The sequence below is a fragment of the Aspergillus bombycis genome (assembly GCF_001792695.1).
Source record: "Aspergillus bombycis strain NRRL26010 chromosome Unknown contig00029, whole genome shotgun sequence".
In the NCBI taxonomy this organism is placed as follows: Eukaryota; Fungi; Ascomycota; class Eurotiomycetes; order Eurotiales; family Aspergillaceae; genus Aspergillus; species Aspergillus bombycis.
The window spans coordinates 96,983-122,858 of NW_019170031.1; the positions used below are offsets into that span (position 1 = coordinate 96,983).

Genomic DNA, 25,876 nt, shown 5'->3' on the forward strand with positions numbered 1-25,876 from the left:
CAACCGCACTCGCATTTGCCTCCGGTCGTCTAGGATTACTACGTATTTGAGTAGAGCTGGTGGGCTGATTTTTCCCGACTAACTCATCGTGGATAATACCACGTTGAATGATTCTAGAAAGATTCGACACATGTTACAGACGCTGCAACATTAATAATATGGAGTAAATAATCATCATGAAACATCGGTCCACGACTCCACGCACACCTACTCCGAGTACTCCGGCCTGCCCTCATCAAAGGCCAATCAATCATTCTGTCATTCAGTCGGAGATTAAGAAATTGACTTCTCGTCTAAAAGGCGGTGAAATAGTCTTTCTCGCGCGCTCTCACTGCTTTTTTCATATTTCTTTTCCAGGCTGACATTCCCTATTCTACTTCCTGGCAAATGTATTCATGTTTGACTATCATCCTGAGCCATGCTTTATTGGAGAGAAAAGAAAACGATATAGTATGAAAACCAAATCTGAACCATTTCAATTTTCAGGGCTTCCCGACGTCACGTCCCGACAGTCTGGAACAGAGCTGCGGCTTTACTGTATACACAGTAGAATGCTCCACAAAACAATAGAACCTCCGTCCAACAAGAATTCGGTGGCTTGCTGTTCTGGGAGCTGCGATATGGAGCTTGTCAGTGGTCTGTAACTGTATTAATTAAGGGCAAAAAAAATTATTGATCAGGAAGGGTCTTACCTGTACCGAACACAGCATGACAGGGAAATGATAGTTCTCTGACAGGGGTTTCACGTATGTAAGAAGGACTGTAGACTGACCTCCCTTAAAAGGTTAACGCCATCAACTTGAACAGCAAGAGAAAAATGACCAAATAATCTCGCCATGACCTCTCAAGAAGGAGCAACTACAGAATGGCCTGACGCTGCGGTATTTTCTCCCATGCCATGGTAATGCCCTACGCGCAATCAATTATGATCGCGGGGCAACCCAAACCCCGCCTCAAGCCAACAATGTTGTAAGAGTCAGCAAGTAGATAATGAATTAGCCTTGCATGACGAGATGTATAGGTAGAGTAATGCACATACATGCCCGAGGTAATTCCATCCTATCTTCATATCCCACGAATTCGTTTCCCGTAGATGGCTGCCTACTAACCCATTATTGTGGCTGTGTGTACCGAGTAATCCGATCAGGTCATCGTTTATTACTCACCGTATATTTTGATTTTGATCCTGATCGGCCTTCTGCAAGGTAGACAAGGTCCTCCGCCGCCGCCAGTGATACGTTAAGGCTGATTGTATCAAGATTTATCCGCCATTTCATTCCTGCCCAAGCTAATACTAGTAGGATGTACTCCCACTGGCTGACCTATGATAATGGCTGCCTGCAAGAATAAACTGCGGCAACAGGTAATACTGGCCCAGGATCTTGACAGATGCTGTCAGAATGTGCCCTGCATAGAGGATTGTACCCAAGGAATCTGCAAGCCCCTCCTTCCTACCTCTTGACCGCTTACTGCCGGTGATTTCACGATCCCTGATTACCCCTCACCTCCACTTCATCGCAGAAGCAACTTGAAGTCACTCTTGCTGCAGGGCTTCCTCGTTGAGTTGCCAACAAACTCACCGACGCGACTGGCTTGACCTTCAAATGACTCCTATTAGTCAGTGTCAACATCTCAATTGGTGTAAACGGCCCAATAATCCCCGAGAATCGACAACGCCCAACACCCACGGGCAGTAACACTCCGGACAAGTGAGGTTCACATGACTGGCATTGATGCATCCATTGTTAGGTGCATCGCCAGGACATTTCATCGGGTGTTCTTGTTTTTTCCCTCCGGTCCGTCCGAATGGCCACCGACATGGACACGATGTTTTCAATCGTCCTATCCTGCGTAACATACATTGATTTGAAGAGCGACGCGCCGACACCGCCAGATAATGTATTGTGACATCTTTGCATCACCCGCCAACACTAGGAACTCGGGGAACACTTTCTCTATCAATTTATTTGAATTACCCCTAGCCCTTCGAGAGAGAGATATATATAAAAAAAAGAAGGAAGGAAGGAAGGTATGTATTTCATGTATATGGTACGTGAGTAAAGAATGGTCTAAACCCAAAGGAGAAATTATTCCAAACAGAGAAAAAAAAGGGAATTGGTACGTCACCGTATAAATGAGTACCGTAGTAAACGTATCGGGATCTCCGGAGAAGCACTGGCATTGGCCTCAATGTGGCACCTGTTTGTTCTTTGGAGGGGAAATACTCGTGACAGAGTCGGACATGAGTAGAATCAATTTGTTTGCTTTCGATCAGCCTGGTTTACCCCATCGGGAAGTGTTCCCTGAGAATGGACCTCTTTCACCATATTGGGATTGGGTCTTTAGGTTGCATCCTCCCTCGTGGAAACCATGTGTAGTGGTGGTGTATGGGCTGTTGTGAACACAACGGCTACATTTGATCACCAGATTCAGTTTCAAGTTGACTTTCGGAATTCTCTTCCACAATCCCTATTCCTGAGAAACCAAATTGCTTGAAATTGGATAGCTGCCTTCCAAAGTACGATGACGTCGTAGCTGCTTCTCCTGTCAATTAATTCCTTGAGGCGCTCCTATAGAAACTAATCTTAAGTGGCTATGGGTCCTGTCACATCCCAGTGAGAAGTCAAGAGATCACTTGCAGCATCCTTCCTTCTATCGTTTTTCTTTCCCTCTTCCTCGTCCCCGTTTGGCTCGCGTGGGCCCAAATCGGGGGTGACACTAAGTCAGGCACTATGAGATCCACCACCTATGTGATACTATCTACTATTTACCTTTTGCAGTTGTTACGTATCATGGAGGTATGTATGTACTGTATAAGGTACCCGACCTTGGCCCGTACGGTATGAGGCCTGTATCGCCAGACAGGATCTGCAATAGAATTCCAATCCCTTGGTCCTTAGGCTGAGGGAGGGGACAGGTTCCCACCTCCGCCTTTCTTTTAGCGCCTGTATACACAAATAACGGGACGGATGGCTTGAAACCCTCTGTCTTTTATTCTTCCTATTTTTTACCTTTTGAATATTTATTTCTCTTTTTGTTCCCTTCTTTCTTTCCGTTCTCTTCCCACTTACTTTTTCAGACCGAAATTAGTCCAATTTATCATTATGATTGGAAGAGCGTATATAGATGCCTTGGAATAGAACGATAGAGGATCGTCGGGTATCAGTTATGGCCGTTGTTGCGATAGTCATATTTAGTGTCGCGAAAACCCCAACAGACTGGCAACTGTACCCACTACATGCGGGTAATTCGCACTGAACGAGAATGACGTCAAAGATATTTGCCCAAAAGCTGTTGTCCCTTTCAATGGATGAGGTAGAAACAAACGACAATAATTTTTTTTTAGGTGTTGTTGTTCTTCCGGCCGACCAAAACCTAAAAGAAGGGCAAATAGAGTTTTGAATGCAGCGTAAATCAGCATCAAATTATATGCTGCAACACAGCTCAACTCCTCGCTTTTGACCCTTTTCTCGAGAGCTCACCCTTCCTGCTCCTGCCCCAGGTACTATGCTGCTATTATGGTGAAAAAAGGCTAATGAGACTGTCCATGTAGTAGTACTTATGGCGAGCAACTATGTTCCCCGGAAGATTTTCTTGCCCAACTATTTTAGTAGAGGAGAATATCGAGGGGTTATGCTTACTTGCTCCCTCATGCCAGTGGGAAATCCAAGCAAATTCTATGGCCAAAACAACCCTACGGCAGGAGTTATCCGAACTATTTGAATTAGAATGTAAATTTACCAAACTTTTCTCTGCTCTTTTTCTGCTCTCTCTCTGTCGCTTTCTGTCGCTGTCTCTCTCTCCTTTTCTTTATTAAAAAAAGGGAGAAAAAGAAAGAAAGAAAGAAAGAAAATCCTTCCTGAAGATGGCTCCATTCTTCCATTTCCGACAGGGAGATGAACTTGAGATGAGTACTAGTAGTAAACGTCAATCATCCTGTCTCCCGATCACCAACCCGTTGCCGGCCCACTTAGGGTAACAGGAAGCAATAGCGCCTTTCTCACCGTAAGGGTTGATTGTTGATTGCTCACCTCTCCTCCACCGTTACCAGTCCATAATTATCGGACCCACCCTCTTTTTGTTGATGATGGTAGTACTGTACCTGTGATTTTCATCCCTTCTACCCTTTTTTCTTCTCTCTCTTTTTTTTTTTCCACTTTCTTTTCTACTTGATCTCTTTGTGGAACCCCCCCTCAATGTCAGATCGGTTTAGCCTCTCTTCCTTCTTTTTGGAGATCCCCCCCCTTTTCTCTCTTTTTTTGGGACCTAATTTACTGAATCAAGATGTAGCACCTACCACTGGCCCTGGCTGAGTACTGCGTACACCGCATATTAGCAGCACTATGAAGTCAAGTTTCCTACAAGTTATTCACACCGTTCCCCCGCAAATAGGACTGCTAAATGCTTGTCACTTCAATGTAAGCTAATTTCTTGTTGTAAGTAGAACTCGGTGGTGTGACTTGTATATATTCTTTGTCCATCCAATCCCAGCCTCGTAAGTAATAGTTAGTACATCCCTGTTCGTGTGCAATTGAAATAATAAGAATTAAAATGGGAAAGATAAAATCCTGGATCTTTGGCCTATTTAGTTGAATTACCCAGCATTAGAGTGGGCTGACTTTTCTGGAATTCCGCTGGAGTGGGTCAGAATACAGACAGAGGGAGAGAGAGAGAGAAGATGTCTGGCACAATACAGGACCAGTACATACATCATACGGAATGCATACGGATTTTCCTCGATATTTATTTTCTTTACTTTTTTTTATTTTTTATTTTTTTCTCTCTCTGAGGGGACCTAATTATTCGGGGGCGGGACACACCACAGAGAAAGTGGGTAGGGGCTGTTAGATCTATCATCTCACTAAGTCGCACTAAACCAGACTTCTGGAAAGCTGATCATCCTTGCCTTATGGGACTGTTTAGCGCGCTTCTAGAGACACTCTCTTTCACTTCCCCGGGCCCCGGGGCTCAGGTCCATGGGTCTACCAGTCAATCTGTGGCGGCGGCTCTCAGCTTGGAGCAGCTGGGCCACTGTCTTTTCTCTCAGTCTCCCTTTTTATTTGTTATTTTTTTTTTTGTTTTTTTTTATATTATTCCCCTCTTGGTGGTAGGATGAATAGTAGTAACCTGTTCCTGTAGCATGTTAGTCCGACTCTAATCGGAATTCGATCCTGCCGTGGCGCAGCTTTCGTTTGATTCGACGGGGCGACTCTTAAGATGATTGTTATTGTTTAATATCCCAATGGTGTTATTATAATACCGCAGGCAGTTACGGTGTAGTTCCGTCAGGAAAAGAAACGAATACTCACGTACGATGAGGAGCCGGGCTACTTTTCCCTTTCTTGCTTGAACACCGTACGGGGGAAGCAAAATCGGTACCTAAAAGTACCTGACCTCCAATGAATCATTTCTCTGGAGTGATTGGTAACTTTCTGTTGACTATGTTTTGCTATTGGCTCCACCCCTTTCTAGCAGGCACTGGGCCTCCCTTCCGTGGGTGTGGTACGTCCCATTGTCGGGTCTGGTTGGTCTCCCGGTTTAGTTGGACGGCTCCGATCCATAATCTGCTTCTGCCGGTTTATCTGCTGAAAACATCATAACCTTCTTAACCCAAAAAAAAAGAAAAAGAAAAAGAAAAGAAAAAAAAAACTAAAACTAAAACCGAAAAAATATAATATATAATATTAAAAAAATCAAAAACTAAAAAAATTAAAAATGATCCGTAAATAATAATTCAATTGTGGGTCTCATTACTGCTCAACTGTTTGCTGTACTGCATCACTCTCTTGTACAGCTGTAACCGAAATGGACTCCATATTGTCATGATCGATGTACTGCAGTTTGATGCTTTTTAGTCTTTCGCCTGATCACATATCTCAGTTATCCACTTCAAATACTTCATTTATTCCACTTCCCGTCCAGGTCCCTCCTTTTATAATTGATTTCCTTCCCTCTCCTGTCCTTCTTCCTTTCCAAACGATATATATCCTTTTCGCTTCCAATCTAATTGACTTCTTGCTTCTGTTTCGGTCATTAACAACTATCCTTCAATCAACCGGACCTCAAGACAACTATAACCACTCTTGACTCCTCCCTCCTTCCAACACCTGGCAACACATTTGAATCCTTCTCACTGTTGCTTTTCACGTCGCCATTGGTTCGGAAGGTTTTATCTCTTCAATCTTCATTCCTCTCAACACCCCTTTTGATGTTCCCTATATTGGTCCCCAATTAGGGTTTGCGAGATTACCGTGCAATTGTCGAAAAGCAATCCAGGTGGTATTCGGTCAAAACAACACTGAGAATAAATTGCGCCAGGGGCAAGATATGTTGAAACTCCTTTAGCAAAAATAATTTTTTTTTATAAAAAAAAACGACCCTGCTACCGGTTTCAACGATCTTATCATCATTGCATTCCCTCCCTTGAGAACGACCAGAGGATCTGGAACGGAGACACATTCCTCTCGGCCATATCTTCCGTCAATTGCTATCTTGTAGCAAGGACGAGACTGATTAAAATCCCTTTCCCTTCCTTGCAAGGGTATTCCAATCCGAGAACAGAGTTTCTACCGTTAAAATGTTCAAACGTCTCTCGGGTGGTCTACAGCGCCAGGATGGTGGTGGCGGTGGTGATTGGTCTGCCTTTCCTGTACGCCAACTTTTCGTGTTAGGTATGTCAATACTGGATTTTCACCCAATTTCAGAATATGGATGTGCACCGTATCTTCTGTGGCAACGACCTTCTTGCTGCTTTTTCTCTATTCTTATCAGCCCATGTTTCTCCTTGACCCCGAGTGTATCACTGACAGCTTGACAAGCATGTTGCCGAATCTGCGAGCCAATTGCGTTCATGTCCATTTTTCCTTATGTCTATCACATGGTAGAGTCATTCCACGTGACCGACAATGATCGCAAAATTGCCCTTTACGCAGGCATGATTACCTCTGCGTTTACGTTCGCCGAGTTCTCTACAGGCATGTTCTGGGGACGCATGAGTGACAAGATTGGCAGAAAGCCAGTGCTAATCATGGGGCTGATCGGAACCGCTATCAGTATGATTGTGTTTGGATTTGCTCCCAACCTACCCACTGCCATGGTCGCCCGAGCTCTAGGAGGCTTGCTGAACGGAAACATTGGAGTGCTTCAGACGACTGTTGCGGAGATTGTAACGGTCAAGGAACATCAACCCCGAGCTTACTCGATCATGCCGTTTGTTTGGTGCTTAGGATCGATCATCGGACCCGCCATGGGCGGTGCGCTGGCGCAGCCGTGCGAAAACTATCCCTGGCTATTTCAGCGCGGCACTATCCTTGAAACTTTCCCATTTCTGCTGCCCAACGTGGTCTGCGTTGTTGTTCTACTGTTCGGAATTGTGGTTGGCTTCCTGTTCTTGGAGGAGACCCATCCGGAAAAAAAGCACCGTCGGGACATTGGTTTGAAGTTGGGCAACTGGCTCATCGGAAAATGCCGCAGATCTTCTGTACAGCTGACCGACGACACGAGTATCAAGGTGGAACCGCAGGAAGCGGATTATCTCGACTACGATGTTCCCCCACCCGAGTACAAGAGCAACGAGTCCTCCCCGCAGTTGTCCCCGATGAAGGATCTGGATAACTTGTCCGATGATGACGACATTGAAGGCCAGATGAAGAATGAGAAGGGCGGAACTCCCAAGGCGTTTACTAAACAAGTTATTTTCAACATCATTGCCTACGGAATCCTCGCATAGTAAGTAGCACCAACCCGAGCTTTTTCCGACTAGTAGATCGAAGGCAGATGCTGATACTAACATCCATTACAGCCACAGCGTCTCTTTTGATCAGCTGATGCCCGTTTTCCTAAGCACTCCCAAGTCCGACGAAGATACCGTATTGCCGTTCAAATTTACCGGAGGCCTCGGTCTCCCCACGAAGACAATCGGCTTCATGCTCGCAGTGCAGGGTGTTTACTCTATGATTGCCCAGCTCTGGCTGTTCCCATTTGTTGTCCGCCACTATGGCACTTTGCGTACTTTCCGCTTCGTGCTTCTTGTCTGGCCTCCTCTTTACCTGTTGGTTCCATACCTCATTCTCCTCCCTGAAGCGCTTCAGATGACCGCGGTATACGTTTCCTTAATCTGCAAGATCACCTTCCATGTCATCGCTTTCCCGTCTACTGCTATTTTGCTCGCCAACGCTGCTCCGTCCTCTAAAGTCCTTGGATCCATCAATGGTGCAGCTGCCTCGACGGCAAGTCTGAGCCGTGCTTTCGGTCCCACCGTAACTGGCCTACTTCACTCTAAAGGTCTCGAAAGTGGATATTCTGTGCTGGCCTGGTGGGCCTGTGGCATTGTTTGCATAATTGGAGCCATCGAGAGCTTCTGGATGGAGGAGAGCGACTCGAAAACCGACTCTAAGCAAACCCAGCAGCGTGAATGCAATGCAAGCGAGAACAACCTGCGGGGCTCGTACACCGCGGGCAAGGAGGACGCCACCCCAGAAGAAGTGCGGAGATTATTGTCCTCTGCACGGACTAGTGTTGACGATTCTGAAATGCTCAACGTCGATTTGACACAAACTCACGCCAAGCACGAGCATGATTGAGTTGGCCATTTCGCATGACGTGACCTAAACACGATTCCGCATGACATTCGACATCATTTACCACGTCTCCTTTTATCTGACATCATGCTTGCTGGGTCCATTTCCCTCCTGTTTACTTTTCTCTTCTTTCCATTTTTTTTCCCCTTTGATCCATCTACTGTTGGTCTTATACACTTGTTTAACTTGCATTCTGGATTCGTTGAATATCTCACATGGTGGTGGCTAGCTTTGATTTGGTTCTGTTCATTTTCGTTCTGGTTTATTTCCTTTGGTGTTACATCATGATTTAAGTCTGGGTGAAGGCGCATTTCATAGACTGGATGCATCTTTAAAAGCATTGGGTCGGCTATTTCTTTTTCATGATCATTCGAGCATTGTTGGGTTGGGCACACGCTATTATGCATCTGGGAGGCTTTGTTATTACCATATATCCAACTCATCGGAGCGCAGAATCTATTTCTGGAGAACAAGGTGGACGAACAATCCTCCGAATTCTCCCTGTTTGGCTTGATTTAACTTCTTGGATTGTTCCATCTCGGGGTTGTTCCCTGTAGACTTGGTGCTCGCGATGCTTGCGAATATCTTCACTTTTGGCCCCGCTCTGCGATAGATACCTTGCATTGCCCCTCGTACTTTGGTACCTTACATAAGCTTCAACGTCCCCCAACGCTGCACCACGCCGGACAACATCATTCCAACAGAGGCAAGATTATGCTGGGAACATTCAGACCAAACGTTCGCCTGGTCGGCTTCTATCTCGGTAGTTTACCGTTCCCGTTTTCCTTGCAGCTCTCCTGTTTTGAAGAGTTCTCAATCTCATTCTACAGCCAACGGTCCTTCTACTATTACCCCACCTCTTCTAAAGATGTCTAGTCTTCTAAAGATGTCTAGTCAATGATATGCGTCACTGATGTTAGAGAGAATGTTCTAGCTTTACTTCGGCAATTGAGTGATAAGTTGGGGCCATATTTAGTGACTCCCCTCTCCGATCCGGAGAATTTATCCTGTTGATCTTATCGCTTCGTCCACTACTAGTACACACACTAGATGGACTCATTAAGCAAATGGACCGTGCAGAGGTACGTAAGAAGGATGAATACGCCAGGCTTGATTGAGTCTATAGTTTACTCCGTAATTGATATCCCATATAGATCCCGGCAAATATCACAGTTCTAATACCCTAAAGTGACTGGGATCCAGGGAACAACAGGGGTTAGGCCGGGAAACTATTCCTCAACCGGACAACCACGCCAGTTGAGCTCGAGAGTCATGGGAGCGAATAGATACTAAGATGATTACTTCGAAGGGTTGGACATTAATATAATTGCCATAGGTTAGTTGGTTGTCTAGAGGGAACGGTGTTGCTGCCAAGTATTCATCTTGACTCCACTGTGTACCCTCATGGAAACGCGTAATTTTTGATTGTCACTGACAAACCATCGATGTTTCTTATCAGTAGCCAATCACCAATCTCACCTTTGGTGTTACAGGGTCACGTGTAGTATTTGGTTACGGTATTGTCATTCACCGTCCGAGCTTCCTAGTAGACTTCCTTTTAGGGGAGTTGCTTCAGAAGTCGAGCGACACCCAACTACTAGTACCTGTGCTGTGTCCCTATGATTCAGAGAGGGATCCAGACATTGGATTATTATGAAGCCAAAGAGATTTTCGTCGATTGTGGGTGGCTCTGGCAAAGTCACATATTGGCTGATTTCTCTAGTCCATCCGACCCCAGCTTTACACGGTTCATACATTCTTACTAGTACCGAAGTAAATGCAGCGTCCCCATTGCCAGCTCCACCAGTTTGGTCTATCTTGAACTCCAGTTTTTTTCCCTTTTCTTTTCTTTTCTTCTGTTCACTTTTGCCTCCAATCAGTCGGACCTTACGCAACAATTGAAACTTCGTGTGTGGTGACGGGCTACCACCGTCATGGGCTGCGACTGTCTTGCCCTCCAGACAGATACCGAAGAACCTCAGGCCCTGACTATCATCTCGGAAACTAACAAAGCCCGCGGATCGCCGTTCAACTGAGGAGACAGTTTCCCGGCCATCATCTCCTAAGCCTCTGTGCAGACTAAAACCAGGACCGGCGAGAAAAGAGAAGTCGGCGCATGTTTTAACATGAATGCTGCTGTGTCTCTGGATTTACGGTGCACCTCCCTCCCCACTTGATTCGACTTTTCGCAGACTCCAACGGCGAGACATGCTCGTGCATTGGCGCTTCTCGTCGCCGTACCTTTCCCGCCATGCTCAACCCTACTTCCCCGGCTTCGCCGACCTCCATAGGGAGAAAACGACCACGCCCGCCTACTGAGTCTTCTTCAATCCACCCTGAGTCGTTGGCGCGATCTCATCAGCATACATCGGCAAACGTTTCCTCCACCGCCCCCGCCTCGAATTCCTCCTCATTCCGCAATGTGTCGGCCTGCAACCGTTGCCGCCTGCGCAAGAACCGCTGCGACCAACGGCTTCCTCGATGTCAGTCCTGCGAAAAAGCCGGCGTCCGGTGTGTCGGATATGACCCCATCACCAAGAGAGAGATCCCCCGGAGCTATGTATACTTCCTAGAGGCTCGCGTGACATACCTAGAGAAGGTGCTGATGGAACATCAAATCGATTATAAGGGAGCAGTAGCTTTTGACGAAGAAGAAGCGGTTAAGGTGGAGGCGGGCCATGATCCTGCTCAGGCAAAGGTGGCTGGGTCCGACGCGCCTGCAGGTGCTGAAGTGTTGGCATCTGACGGGAGCGACAAATCGATGCGAATGAAAGGGGAGAGAGAAGGCTCGGTATCGAGAGCAGACAAACATAAAGAGAACGGGGAAGACTCGGAGAACAACGCAGATCCTGAACGAGAAGATAATTGGAGGATACATAACTTGGTATCGAATATTGGCATGGTGTCGGTCCAAGGAACCTCTGATCCTCGGTATTTAGGGTCAACCTCTGGCATTTCTTTTGCCCGGGTCGTGTTTGCTGCAGTGAAAAGCTCTGTCCCAGGGAATGCATCGGAGCGAGGTCCCATGCGCCCAAGCGAGCGCCTACCTCATAGCGCTACTGGTACAGCTGGGAGTACGGGGCGTGATTCTTTCTTCGGTCTTCAAACGAGACCGATGATGAAATGCGCCGCGTTCCCAGAGCGAGAACTGGCTGAGAAGCTTGCCAGCCTCTATTTTGAACATGCCAATCCTCAGATACCCATTCTCCATCGCAATGATTTTATGGAACTACTTGATCGTACTTACTCAGTTGATGAAAAGAGTCGCTCTCCTCGCAGCCTTTACATGCTTAACATTGTGTTCGCTATTGGTGCTGGTATTATATTCGAGGACAAGCCAGGGGATGAGAAAGGAAACGGACGCGACCGTTCACCATCCACAGCGAAGAGGCCCCGACTGTCAAATCATCAATATCAACCAGAGGAGTATCATGCGTCTGCAATCATTCATCTCGAGTCCTTCGTTGGTGCTCCTTCCACTAATGACGGTTTTGGAGCATTAGAAGAGCTGCAGGCAGTGCTTCTCCTCGCCAATTTTGCCCTGCTACGGCCCGTTGCACCTGGACTATGGTATATTGTTGGCGTTGCGATGCGGTTGGCTGTCGACCTTGGTTTACATTACGAAGATGGAACAGGTATTGATACATTGGCGGATGAGAGTCTTGACCATCCGCAAAGGAGAGCCGAAGATAGAGACAAGCCACGTATTGATACCCGTGAGCGGGGGCGCCGGGAGTGGGTTCGTGATCTTCGCCGGCGCTTGTGGTGGTGTGTCTATAGTTTCGATCGTCTGGTTAGTTGTTGTGTTGGCCGCCCTTTTGGGATCAGCGACCAGGCTATCAGCACAGAGTTTCCGTCCTTGTTGGAGGATCAATATATCACCAAGTCAGGGATCGTGGTGCCTCCAGAAGGCGCTCCGAGCTATAAACACGCAGCTCATCATTACTTCAAGCTACGAGTTCTCCAGTCTGAGATTCAAGATGTTCTACAACATCAGCAATCGCGGTTTGCGAAGAACAAGGTGCCTTATGCGGCAAGGAGATTTACACGATCTGATCTTATATCCCCATTCCTGCAAGGCTTTGACTCATTCCGCTCCTGGCGCAAGGATATCCATCGGCGATTGATTGAATGGCAGCAGACTGCTCCAACGAAGCGAGACACAGGCGTGCAGTTCTCTGTGGAATTTCTCGAATTGAACTATTGGCAAGCTGTTATCATGCTGTACCAACAGAGTCTAACCGTTCCCGCCGAGTTAGCAGATGAGGTTATACCCGCTGAAGATGTCTCTAGTCCTTCGTTTTCTAATGTAGATGAAGCCGATGATGAAGATGATATCTATTACAAGGTGGCCGAGGCAGGACAAAAGGTTATTCGAATATACCGTCAAATGCACCGTGTGCGCTTGGTGAACTATACATATCTCGCTACACACCACATCTTCATGGCGGGTATATCGTTTCTATATGCAATCTGGCATTCGCCTGTGGTTCGAAGTCGCTTGGTTTGTCTCCTGCGCATATGGGAAAGACTATAGAAGCTAATTGTATCATAGACACTAGACGAAGTGGACTTCACAGTACTTGCTGCCACATCTGTCCTGGGAGATTTAGTGCACAAATGCCCTCCTGCAGAAGCGTGTCGTGATGCTTTTGAGCGTATGAGTAAAGCCACGGTGCAGATGTCTTTATCTACTACTGGATTTGGATCGCAGGTCGACTTGACTCGGTTCCAAGCAAATACCATTATAACTCAACATGCCAATGCAGTGTATGCTGGTCGAAATAGACAGAATGGTCACTATGCAATGGATCAACGACAGAGGCTTCCCCCCGGGCAGTCTAGAAGGCAAACCCAGACACGGTCGACACGACCAATTCCGAGATTTGACATGAATCTTGGAGATCTTTTCAACGATAGTTCTATCCCTGAGCGGCATGGCACAAGGCGATCAGTACAGTCTTACCCAGGCCGACCGGAATTTTCTGATGTATCCACCTCTACTTTCACCTCAGAGCGACCAAACCGGCCTCAGCGAACACCATCCATGGAGTACTATGGGAACTACGAGAACCCTGTCTCTCCACAGACGCAGCAACAGTACGTTTATGGCAACTCTCCACAGCATAGTGGGTCACCTAGTAGTGTTACTGCCAATCCTAGCCATCATCAGTTCCAACCAACAGACCAAGAGATATCATCAACCGGAATTAGCCTGGATTTCCTGGACTTCGACGTAGCCGGTGCGGAGGGTCAAGTCCCTCTAGGGTCTGACGAGAATCCCGATTATGATGTACAGGCAGTACCCTCGCTAGGACACGGGGCCGGGCATAGTGTTGGAATCGACCTGGGTTTCGGCATGGCAGTCGACTTTCAACACGACTGGAGTGAGAATGCCAACTATGATCTCCTTGAAGGGTACTTCTTCGGAGGTTCGGGAGCTGGCCCATCCGCAGATGCCTAAGGTAGGAGGATTGTTGGCCTGTATACTCGTTCAAATTCCACAGTTTGTTTGTTCATATTTGGCCCCTGGCCCTTGTCACTGCTCCAAGTCACGCCCACAAATGGAACTGATCTTACGGAGCAGATCCTTTGTGTTACGTTCTAATTTTTGGTTGGACCCCGGATATATATGTGTCTATGCCGTACATAGTTGCTTTTATCCTCTGTTTTTCTTTTCTTTTTTCCTTTTTCTTATTCTGCTTGCATCTTTCTGCTTGGATATCCTGTCTGCCAAGGCCCAATTGAGCGTGAAGAAATACCAAATAATTTCCGAATAAATATGGATCTGTTGTGGGGTAGAGATTGAAGCCTGTCAGGGCCAGAGACGAGGCCATAGAAAGATATTGGGCAGCAACAAACTAGTATCTCTAAAAAGAGTTCGGCGATTGAGTTGTTGCTCGGCGGGACAACCAGCGCTAAACCCCAAACAATCAAACTATTCGATTCACTTCAACAACGTGACAACTGGACCTCCACTTTTGTTTCCTTCGTTGGCCAGCGCATGTCCATCGCGTCCTTGATTAACAACTATATATGAGTGTTATCTTTCCAGACTCGACATTGGTTTGAGTATTCTCGAGGAGGAGCCATCCCAAAGGTGTCCCGCGTCAGTTTGCTCTTCGTGATCTTCAAGATCTATCGACGCTTTGGCCAATGCAAACTGACCTATTTTAGCTCCTGCTAGATCAGCTGCACCCTGTCTTGATCTCAGATTCCCCCCTTGTCGGTGCTTATTATCTGTCTTTCTCCTGTCCAGTTTGGCCGTCAGCTCTTGCTTACGTTCCACTGTCTTCCCCGCAACGGTCTTGCTTTTCCCGTGTTTTCGGGTGCCTCAAATCGGGAAGATCATGTCCGTTTATCGAGAACGATAAGGAAAAAAGTTCGCCGTACTCCACCTCCGCTGCTAAACAAACAATCGATGAGGACATACAACACAGAGTCCCAAAGTCAGATGCTGGGTTGGAACGACTAACCAGAGGCTTGGTGGTATACAATTTAGGGGTAGTTTCTTCGGTTGCTTGGAGGTTCTGTTTACAAGTTGAGTTTAATCGAAGAGGGAGAAAGCATTCCGCTTGTCAATTTTGTCTCCCACTTTGTCCGTGTCATTCCCTCCATAGGCCGACCCTTCTTTCGCTCTCTACCGCAGTAAACATCCATACGCCGAACCCCCCTGTTTCATTGATCCATCCGAATCCCGCTGTCCCGACGTTGCTTGATATGTCAGGTCATGTACAAAAATATTGAATCTTGGTGCGAACTTCGTGATCTACCTTCATTTGACGATACAAATATACGAGTCGCCCGGCAGGCTGGCAATTTTTCAAGATGGTGAAAGTGGACATCCGGAGGGACTATTATGCAGACTTAGGTCTTACGCCCAGTGCGGACGCTGAAGACATTAAGAAGCAGTTTAGGAAATTAGGTATGAGGTAGACCGTGGATTGGTTAGTTGGGTTGTCATTAATTTGTTAGCTCTTAAATACCACCCAGATCGGAATCCTGGCAAAGAGGTGGAATTTATTTCCAAGTTCCAAGCCATTCAAGCTGCAAATGAGATCCTCAGCGATCCTCAACAACGGTTGAGGTACGACACGGACCGCTTACGCGCTGGGTACGGAAAGTACTATGGACCACCGAAGTCCAATTCCCCTCGAAAAGCTCCCTCCAAAAACTTTCCTTCGTCACCTTCGGCAAAACCTCAAGCTGCGAAGCCATCGTTCGCGTCGCGACCACAGTCATTCCACAGCGGTCCTTCTTCTGGCGCCCAAAGATATGCAAGCTACGCGCGGGCAGCCCCCAAACAACCGTGGGAGAAGATGCATGATGAAGGGCAGACACGGGCTGATGCATATCGCGGGTTTCAAGACATGAAGGGAAACCACACATCTGGTTGGTCCCAGTTTGATCCTCGCACAGGGCGCTCAGGGTACTCAGGTGCTACGCCCCGAACCAATGCCTCTTCTGCGAGTCAATCGACAAGGCCGAAATCCGCGTACGAGTATTTCAAGACATCTCCCAAGTCGGCTGGTTCAGAGTCCACCCGCGCGCATTCTACAAAAAAGAAGCAAGGGTTTGCCCCGCGGTCTGCTGGTGGGGATGAACCTATGGCTCCGAACACTTCATCTTATTCGAATGTTCCTCGAAATGAACGGCCCCAGATGAGAGATTTCTTTGGTCCTGCCCCCTCACCAACAGCTAGGAAGGCTGCTGCAGGCTTCCAGAACCGTGAGGAAAATTCAAGTACCCCGGAAGTTGAGCGAACAGGCAGCAAGTACGCCGGTACTGGAGGAGAAAAAACATTTTTCTCGAGTGCTTGGCTCGGGCGTTCTGCAAGTATGCGTGAATCACCCGGAAGTCCTAAGCCTCATGCGCGAACAAACCCACCTAGCCCGACTCCCCGAGAATCTGGCAGGCATCGAAGCGCAAGCCCCAAATTTAAAACCGACCATAATCGGAACTACACTTCCACAAGCTCAAGTGACATTGATGACGAGGACGCCAATCCGGAGCATAAGCCGAAAGCGGTCCCCAAGAGCAGGCTTCGGCCTCACCAGAGATATGCTAACTTTCATACTCAGCAAAAGTTTGACTCCAAAACTGGTGAGCATTCTTAGCCCATGAAGACGGACTCGTATCTCATCCATATAGGAGGAGGGCCTAAGATTCAGCTACTAACGGAACGAATGAATAGGGCATGATTCTGACAGCGCCTCTTCGACTCAAAACATGTTTGGGGCTTCTAGAGCCGGAGATCCATTCGTACAGTAAGGCCAATCATTAGTGCCGGATTGGTGATGTGCGAGGTATGAAGCTAACTTTTTGTCACTCGTCTGTGCAGATCGCAATCCCCTAGATCTCGAAACGTTCCGCCAACTGGGGCCTTCAATAGCAAGAGCCATGACGACCTGCGGAAGCCATTTTCAGCAACGAGTTGGAACACGTTTGACTTTTTTACTCCATCATCTTCGGACAAAGAACAACCCCAACCAAAGCAAGGTTCATCGAGTCGCGGGCGTACCGCTGCTAGGAACAGCCCCGGTCGAACAAGCCACTCTACGAGTACATCTAATCATGACCCTTCCCGGTCTGGCTCAACGTTTGAGCAACAGCCTACAGCATTTACTAAGGGCAAGTTTTCCGCGGATGATTGGGCGGATAAATTCAAGGATCTACTATGGGCCATGCCGAAGGACAACGGACATCAGCAACAGCAACAACCCGGGAATGCCCAGCGTGCATGGAGTCCTCGCAAACATACTCGCTCTGCTACCAAAACACGAGTCGCCCCGCAAGCTGCTAGTGTTGCAACTGAGGCAGAGGAAGCAAAGGCAACGGTCGATGGAGACGATGATAAGCAGGACTCGGCTCGAGCAGGAGAGGAAGATGGAGAAGCCATGGATCTAGATGATGACTCCCCTGCGAAAGATACGACTGTGGAATCGGATAAAGCAGCCAAAAGCAAAGTGGCGCCTCCGCCAAAACCAACGCCGCCTTCAAGTGATAACGTAGGGAAGGAAGAGGATACGAAGCCCACAAGTCGACACTTTGACCTTAAGAACCTGGGCAAGACAGCTCCATTCATAAGCACTACAGATGGTGGCATCGAAGATCTACAAGATATTCATTCCAGTTTGCCATTCGAATCCCGCGCTAAACCCCAAAGGACAACGGTGCGCGATGTACGCCCCCGGGAGCTTATTTGCCCAAACCCACCCAAACGGCCGCAACCGCCACAACCGGTCCAAATCAGCGCAGGCTCCCAACAGCTGGGGCTGCCTCGGAAGGCATGGGACCGATACGTGGCAGAGATGAAGACTTACATGCGCGAATGGAATCACTTTAACCGACGCATGCTGCATCATTTCAATGCACGCCAGGAGGCTATCGAGACTGGAATGGCAGCGAACTGGATAAGTGCCGTTGGTGACTCGACGCGCTTAAAGATCAATGGCCAGGATGAGGACCCTGATGACCGAGGGGGCGATGGTAATGATAGTGACGACGAGATAGTGTCGGGCGGCAAGGCCGGCTACAGCGCGTATCTACGCGGATTAGATGAAGATGCTAAAGTACTGAAGCACTGGGAGGTCGCACGGGAGATGCATCGGGAGTGCATACTGAAACTGGGGCAGACGCGGGAGTGGATTCTGAATGGAGGAAAAGTCATCTGAAGCATACAAGGCTGGAGTTCGATCTACTTTCTGGGGTTCTTGGTTCTTCGCTTTTGCATAGGATGGGCGTTGGTGCATTGGGGTTGTTCCAATTTATGTGACATTAGAGGGGATGAGACATTCGTATCATTGTATTATATATACATTGTAGGCCTGGCGCATTGTGGGCTTGCGAGAAGCCGCTCATTTCACGGGAGCATATACTGGATCCAAGTACAGGTTGACATCCAGACCAGGGCTCGTTATCTATCAAAGTCGTAATAAATGAATGTAACTTCGTGACTGGAAAGACCCTAAACCCCGAGCCCTAGGCCGATTGCGGCCCAGGACCTCCCCTTGCTAACCTAAGGCCGCCACCTGCCGAAGAGGGACCCCACGACCCCGCCATGAGAGGAACGATGACGGGACGAAACGGTAAGAAATGGTGAGGCCAAGGCTCGCGAAGGGAGGTAACAGGGAAAAATTCGTTGTCGATGACCAAACGAAACGGTACGGTAGTTACTCGGCGCTGAGTCACATGGAATAGCGTCCCCCGTCACCATATATTATCTTTGCCTCCGCTGTTCCCCTCCCTTTCTTTTTTCGGCTTTTTGGTCTTTGACGGTCGCGAAGTTTTCGCCGCTGCTCCATTTACTTCTGGTACAGGTTAGATTCTTCTACCTCCCAGGTAATAAACCAATTGCATTCGCCTTTATTGCCCAGTCTGTTTTAATTTGACTAAGTCGATTAAACATCCGGTTTATCGGAATCATGTCAGTCTCCATCCGGTGGACCCCGCCGTCTCCCTCCAATACACCACATAGGATGAGCCACACGTTTGTGATTACCAATTGAGGACTGGTACTAATGCGGTTTAAAAGTCTTTTGTAGATCTCCGATATTTGCATATTTGCGCAGCCATCATGGGTGTTTCAATCGTTCTGGGTAGCCAGTGGGGTGATGAAGGTGGGGAATCCGCTCTCTCCGGTTTGATTCGGGGATTTCGAGACATTGAGACATACTGATTGCTTTCGGATGGTATAGGAAAGGGAAAGATTACGGATATGCTCGCGCAGCAGGCTACGCTGTGCTGTCGTGCCGCTGGCGGTCACAGTAAGTCGGCCTCTACTGAGAGCATGCATTGTTCCATTTATATTGACTCTTCGTTCCAGATGCGGGCCATACCATTGTCATTGGTAACAAGACCTATGATTTCCACATTCTTCCCTCTGGCTTGATCTCCCCTTCGTGTATCAACCTTATCGGTGCTGGTACCGTCGTTCACGTTCCCAGCTTCTTCAAGGAGTTGGCCTCTCTTGAGGAGAAGGGTCTCGAGGGTGCTAGCAAGCGCATTTTCATCTCCGACCGCGCTCATGTCTGCCTTCAGTTGCACTCCGTTGTAGATGGTTTGGAGGAGGCCAAGCTGGGTGGTCGCAAGGTTGGCACCACTGGCAAGGGTATTGGTCCCTGCTACAGTGATAAGGCTTCTCGCAGGGGTATCCGTGTGGGAGAGATTCTGGATGAGGCAGTTTTCGAACGCAAGTTGCGCTCTCTGGATGCCGGATATCGTGCCCGATTCGGCGATTTGGAATACAACGTCGACGAGGAGCTCGCGCAATTCAAGGTAGGATACTGCTGGCCCTCCTTCTCCTTGAGGCGTGTGTGGCAGAAGTTGTATTAACAAACTCAGGAATACCGCAAACTCTTGGGGCCCTACATTGTCGACCAATTGGCCTTCCTTCAAAAATACAAGGACTCTCCGAACACCCTGGTCGAAGGTGCGAACGCCCTTATGCTCGACTTGGATCACGGAACCTACCCCTACGTTACTTCCTCGTCTACCGGCCTGGGCGGTGCCATGCAAGCCCTGTCTCTCAACCCCACTAGCATAAAATCCGTTATCGGTGTTGTGAAAGCCTACACGACCCGTGTCGGTTCTGGGCCTTTCCCTAGCGAACAGTTCAATGACGACGGTGACAAGCTGCAGAGTGTCGGCAGGGAGTTCGGGGTCACTACCGGTCGTCGTCGTCGCTGCGGCTGGCTTGACTTGGTCGTCTGCCGCTACTCGCAGGCGATCAACCACTACACCGCTCTGAACCTGACCAAGCTGGACGTTCTGGACGACTTCGACGAGATCAAGGTCGGTGTCGCCTATATCCTGCCCGACGGCACCCGCACCGAGAGCACCATCCCTGCCGACGCCGAGGTCCTCGAGAAGGTGAAGGTTGAATACGTTACTCTCCCCGGCTGGAAGAGCAAAACCATGGGCATCAAGAAGTACGAGGATCTTCCTGCCAATGCGCGCGCGTACATCGAGTACATCGAGCGCGAACTGGGTGGCGTTCCTGTGAAATGGATCGGTACCGGTCCCGCTCGCGATGACATGATTGCCCGCGAGTAGAGCAACTGGAATTTTGACTACATCTAGAACGGGTTGATCCTTGTTTCTTTCTCAGCTTCCTTTCCCATAAAATATCCTGATGTGTCACTGAGACGACATCATCCTTGTACTTTTGGTTTCCGCGGTCGACCCGAAAATCTATATCTACGAATGACGATGTCCGATAGGGGTAGATGTGGATTGATTCATACAGATGAATAGATGCTTGATTTTTACCTTTAATGACATACTTTTCTGCTGTATAAAGTTTCTCCTGTTCTGTACGTATGGGGCATGGTATCCTTTCAATCCTTGCGCGATAGTCATGGTGAGAAGTTAGCGGTGACATGCTAAACTCAACTAGACCGTATTATGCCTTGCTTATAGAACAGAATAAAATTAAATTAAATATAGATCCACCAAAAGATAAGACGAAAAAAAAAGAAGAAAAAGAAAAAAATAACAAAAGGAAATGGTACAGAAACCTGGCGCATTCCAGAAATTCCCAAAGCCACGTGAGGATCTGTCAATTGCTTATGCGGCGCTTAGACTAACTAGTAGTAGTTAGTCCAGGGTTAGTCAGTTCTTATCCATGCTTATCCAACCCAACCAACCATACGTCATGCATTTAAACCCTATACTATAAAAGTCCCCCAAACTCCCCAGCTCAATTGCACACCCCAAAAAGAAGAAACACCCAATTCTTACCGTCCAAAGCCGAATCCCAGACAAAAGAAAGCTAAAGAAAAAAGAAGAAAAGAAGAACGAACAAGAAGAGAGAGAGAGAGAGAGAGAGAGGAGAGACAAAAGAATGTCCAAACTAAACCACGCAAAGATCATCCTCCGCCGCTCCAGCGAGCGCGGGTACGCCGAACACGGCGGCTGGCTGAAGACATACCACACCTTCAGCTTCGCCGACTATTTTGACCACCGATTCCAGCACTTCGGGTGTCTGCGCGTGCTCAACGAAGACCGCGTCTCACCCCGCAACGGCTTCCCGACGCATCGACACCGCGATGCCGAGATCTTCAGCTACATTCTTAGCGGCGAGCTGACGCACCGCGATAGCATGATCCAAAAAGGCAAGGAAGGCGCCCAGGGCAAGGATTTCTATCGTATGAAGCGCGGGGATGTGCAGTTTACGACTGGTGGGAGTGGTTAGTACCCCCTACATTTTTTTTTTTTTATATTATCTTTCCTTGATGGAATGAACCGAACATAGACGAAGAAGAGAAAGAGAGAGAGAGAAACTAACGAGTAATGAATGAAAAACTTTAGGAATCGCCCACTCCGAACAAAATGAGCACCCCTCCAAACCAGTCCATTTCCTCCAAATCTGGGTCCTCCCCTGGAAATCCTCCCTCAAGCCTCAGTACCACACGCTGAGCTTTTCCGACGACGCGAAGCGCCAGTCCTTCGTCCCCATTATCTCTCCCCTGGCTGCCGGGCCTGAGGCCACCCCTGCCCAGGAGGAGGCTGCTGTCCCCGCCATCTCCGGGACGATCCCCATCCATGCGGATTTCGTGATGGGGGCGGGGATCCTCGAGTCGGGGAAGACGTTTCGGTGGGCGGTTGGCGGCGGGGAGGGTGCGGTGCAGTCACGGCGGAAGCGGAATGTGTATGTGCATTTGCCGGCGAGCCGGAAGGGAGGGGCCAGGATTCAGTTGGATGGAAGGGAGGATAAGGTGTTGGAGGAGGGGGATGGGGCGTTTGTGGAGGGGGTGAATGTCGGGGATATGATTTCGGTGGAGAGTTTTGGGGAGGCGGAGGCGGAAGTGGTTGTTTTGGATAGTAATTAGGGTCTTTTCTCTTCTTTCTTTCTTTCTTTCTTTCTTATTCCCGGTTACTTGTGTATTTTACTTGTGGTTTTTGATTTGGGTGCTGTTATTAAGCGTTGGGTTTGGCTTGGTTACCATGGATTCGGGTGTGGGTAATTTTGATAGACTATGCTGAGAATTTAATTTATTCTCATTATAGACCGGCCCACTTTCCGATGGATCTGTTGGAGTTCTTCGGCATGCCGAGTAAGTCTTCAGATTCCGGAGAATATAGTGTTTTTCGCCAAGGGTAGGAAGGTTGTAGCAGCTTTTCTCCTACAATATAGGGATAGAATGCCAACCTGCTACGCTAGGTCTGGAATAAGAACTAGCACGTCATTGTGGAAATTAGATGTCTTTATACCATTAAAAACTGACGAACCTATCTAGACTGATACAAATACATAATACATATCGGGTGTCCGTCTGTCCCTGTTCAATATATCCAATAAAGAAGATAACAGTCTAGATCATAATCTCTGTGCCCCGACTTAGAACACGCCCGGTAGATCGAGACAGATCAGAAGAAGAAAAGTCATATGGTATCTCGAAGCGACAGACCGGCATACATGATAAAAATACATCCGGAGAGGAGAAGATTCGTTCTCTGGTCTAAATGTACAGAGTAGTTGCAGTAACCGTAAAGAACGCCGCCCAATGCAGTGGAAGTTTGTTCTTTCCATGTTTTCAGAAAGATACGGGTAGTCAGCGAGAGACATGCTGTCTACCTGGATTAATAGCGGTCTCTGTTGTCCCAGCGGTTAGAACCACGGCGGCGAGAGTCGTAGCTGCGCTCTTGGTTGCCTTCGCGATGATCACGGCCACCCCTGAATTGGCTGGGGCCGCGAGAAGGGCCACGAGAGGGACCACGCTGACCTCTAGGAGAGCCAAAACGACGTCCCGAAACATTTGCCTCCCTTACGTCGGCCACGCCCAGGTTTTGGGCCATTCCAGGCGAGATGGATGGAGGCTCAGGCAGGTAATACCCATGCACGGCGAGCTCGTTCATGGCGAGAACCATATCTCTCGGACGGGAGAAGACTGCCATCAGAGTTCCCAATTGAGACTTAAATGCCTGTTCCCGGATGTCTTCGGGCACCTTCTGCATAGCAGCCTTGACTTGCGCCACAGACTCCGCAGCGGACGGGGAAACATCATCGCCCACTTCCTCGCGCATGTTCGTGACAGCCGTGGCCAGCGTGTGATCTTTCTCGATAGGAAGGTCGCCCAACCTTTTCTGGATCCAACCGTTTTCACCAGGATGGAGGAGGAGCCAACCCTCGCCTTCCTTGTTTGCTCGCCCAGTACGTCCGATACGGTGGATGTAGGTGTCACGGGAACGAGGGGCTCCAACCTGGATGACATGAGTAACGTCTGGGAAATCCAAGCCTCTCGCCGTTACGTCGGACGAGAAGAGGATACCAGAGCGGCTGTTCCGGAAAAATTCGGAAGTAAGCGTTCTGCGGTTTTGGGTCAGACGCGAGTGGAGCTCCATCATGTACATCTTGTTCAAAGGGTGGCCACTCCGGCGGTCGTCGGGGTTGTTGAGCAACTTGCTAAAGACTTGGTAGGCCAAATTCACTTGCATGGTGGAGTTAAAGTAGACAATGGCCTTGAAAGGTCGAGCACTGCGGTCATTAGCCACGTGTGCTTGATAATTCTTAGCCAACTCGAGAATGGCGGGCAAAGAATTCTGGAAGCCATCGAGCGTAACAATCTTCTGAGGAACTGCGAAATGAGTAGGCACTTCATCCTCCTTGACAGTTTGGATAGTTTTGAAATCAGGTTTCATAGATTGGTGAACCATGGACATGACTTCCTTCGGGACAGTAGCTGAGAACATGAGCGTCTGACGGTCGACTTTCATCGGGTCAGGAAGTAGGCGTTGAATTTCGAAAATCTCAGGAGCGAAACCATCATCCAGCAAGCGATCTGCCTCGTCGAGAACAAAGCTAGACAACTTAGGGGCCTCGACCCCACTCTCTGGGTCGGAGAGAATATCCTTGAGTCGGCCGGGTGTACCAACCAACAAGTGACAGCCCTCTCTCTGGATCCGACGCAGGCCTTCCATCTTACGAGTGCCACCGACGGCCGATTGCACCACAATCCCAGTACCAGACGCTATCTTTTTCGCTTCTGTAGCGATCTGCTCCGCAAGCTCACGGGTTGGGGAGATTATGATGGCACGGATATCTGCCGACGTAGCTCCTGGGCCTGAACGCCTGTAAGAACGTTTTTTGACAGTGGGATCCTTGATGATGTTTTGCACCACAGGTAGGAGGAAGGCAAGCGTTTTTCCAGTTCCAGTCTTTGCTTGCGCCAACCTGAAAGAGCACAAATGTCAGCATCAAAGACCACATTGCGGACAAAAGTCAAACTCACACATCGTTCCCTTGCAGAGTTTCCTGGATTGTCATGCTCTGGACCTCCGTCATCGTCTTGATGCCCATGTTCTTGTTAATGGTGCGAATAATGATGGGGTCGACCAAGCCTTGATCCGCCAGCTGCTTGAAATTGGACAGGCGACCATCCTGGTCGGCCTCAGCATTCTCGGCCTGAGCTTCGGCAACGGCAGAGAAAGAGATTGGAGATGCATGAAAAAGCGAGCGGTGAACATGTGAGACTGCAGAAAAGGCCGGTGGATGCCATTGTAGCTGCTGGGGTGTCACTCTGGCCGAAAGAAATCGTGGAGCAGAAGCGCGCAGCGCATGGGCAACGCCGTTTCGGCGGAAAGCGCCCAACATAATGAGAGCAAAGGGAGATGGGAAAAGGTACTCAAAGGACTCGAGACTAGAACCGACTATCAAGAAAAGTGAATCGACTGAAAAGATATTTCAACAAAATTCAAATGATGGGGAAAAGCGAGATAGGGATGGATGAGAAAAGATGGCTGTTTTGGCAAGAGGCGACAAAAGAAAAAATGTCCGGCAGAAAAACTGTCCAAGTCGGAAGGGATCTCGATCAGCCACTCAGAAGGGAAGGATTTCATCCCGACAAGGAACAACAACAATCCGTACCTGGAGGTAATTTACCTTAAGGTACTCCGTACAGACCAGTGACACCACCATCCATTTTTGTTTGTTCATCGCTTAGAGTAGTACCAAGTTCTAAATAGAAGTGTAGCTATAGTCATTATAGAGATCCGCCCATTTCTTTCAGATCCCAGATGTGAAGCTCGACAGCACGTCGATCAAGGAGGATGTATATTAGTACTGTACGTCCAGTATGCATGAGTGTCCATACTGTACTGTACTACTACTAGTACTTATCAAGCTGCTATGTTGGTGGCCTAAGGCAGTGTTTGGGTGTTCCAGTTGACAAGAACGAAGGATCATTTAAGTACTACCTCCGACGAGAGTATGACATTAGTCAACATCATTGAATAATATTCTAGAAGAGAGGATGAGCCTGTGGTCCACCGAGGATCAAGTTGCTATCCTATTCAAT

General features: G+C 48.4%; 6 protein-coding genes across 6 annotated transcripts; 5 read left to right on the top strand and 1 right to left on the bottom strand.

The window, feature by feature from the left end:
* Positions 1-6,577: 6,577 nt before the first annotated feature.
* ABOM_005097 (MFS transporter) lies at positions 6,578-8,582 on the top strand (the record flags this gene model as incomplete). The annotated part of the gene is made up of 3 exons (XM_022532226.1): positions 6,578-6,671; positions 6,819-7,728; positions 7,802-8,582. The coding sequence occupies 3 exons, from the start codon at positions 6,578-6,580 to the stop codon at positions 8,580-8,582; spliced, it is 1,785 nt and encodes a 594-aa protein (XP_022390476.1).
* A 2,248-nt stretch (positions 8,583-10,830) lies between these two features.
* Positions 10,831-14,043, top strand: ABOM_005098 (Zn(II)2Cys6 transcription factor; the record flags this gene model as incomplete). Its single annotated transcript, XM_022532227.1, has 2 exons — positions 10,831-13,083; positions 13,135-14,043. The coding sequence occupies 2 exons, from the start codon at positions 10,831-10,833 to the stop codon at positions 14,041-14,043; spliced, it is 3,162 nt and encodes a 1,053-aa protein (XP_022390481.1).
* Positions 14,044-15,407: 1,364 nt separating this feature from the next.
* On the top strand, positions 15,408-18,253 carry ABOM_005099 (DnaJ domain protein; the record flags this gene model as incomplete). Its single annotated transcript, XM_022532228.1, has 4 exons — positions 15,408-15,504; positions 15,555-16,682; positions 16,774-16,846; positions 16,921-18,253. 4 exons carry the CDS (start codon positions 15,408-15,410, stop codon positions 18,251-18,253), a joined length of 2,631 nt encoding a protein of 876 aa, XP_022390480.1.
* Positions 18,254-19,155: 902 nt separating this feature from the next.
* Positions 19,156-20,633, top strand: adB (adenylosuccinate synthase ADE12; the record flags this gene model as incomplete). Its single annotated transcript, XM_022532229.1, has 4 exons — positions 19,156-19,219; positions 19,277-19,345; positions 19,405-19,856; positions 19,923-20,633. The coding sequence occupies 4 exons, from the start codon at positions 19,156-19,158 to the stop codon at positions 20,631-20,633; spliced, it is 1,296 nt and encodes a 431-aa protein (XP_022390445.1).
* A 790-nt stretch (positions 20,634-21,423) lies between these two features.
* Positions 21,424-22,411, top strand: ABOM_005101 (pirin family protein; the record flags this gene model as incomplete). The annotated part of the gene is made up of 2 exons (XM_022532230.1): positions 21,424-21,769; positions 21,891-22,411. 2 exons carry the CDS (start codon positions 21,424-21,426, stop codon positions 22,409-22,411), a joined length of 867 nt encoding a protein of 288 aa, XP_022390406.1.
* Positions 22,412-23,162: 751 nt separating this feature from the next.
* On the bottom strand, positions 23,163-25,173 carry ABOM_005102 (DEAD/DEAH box helicase; the record flags this gene model as incomplete). Its single annotated transcript, XM_022532231.1, has 2 exons — positions 23,163-24,753; positions 24,812-25,173. The coding sequence occupies 2 exons, from the start codon at positions 25,171-25,173 to the stop codon at positions 23,163-23,165; spliced, it is 1,953 nt and encodes a 650-aa protein (XP_022390447.1).
* Positions 25,174-25,876: the final 703 nt, after the last annotated feature.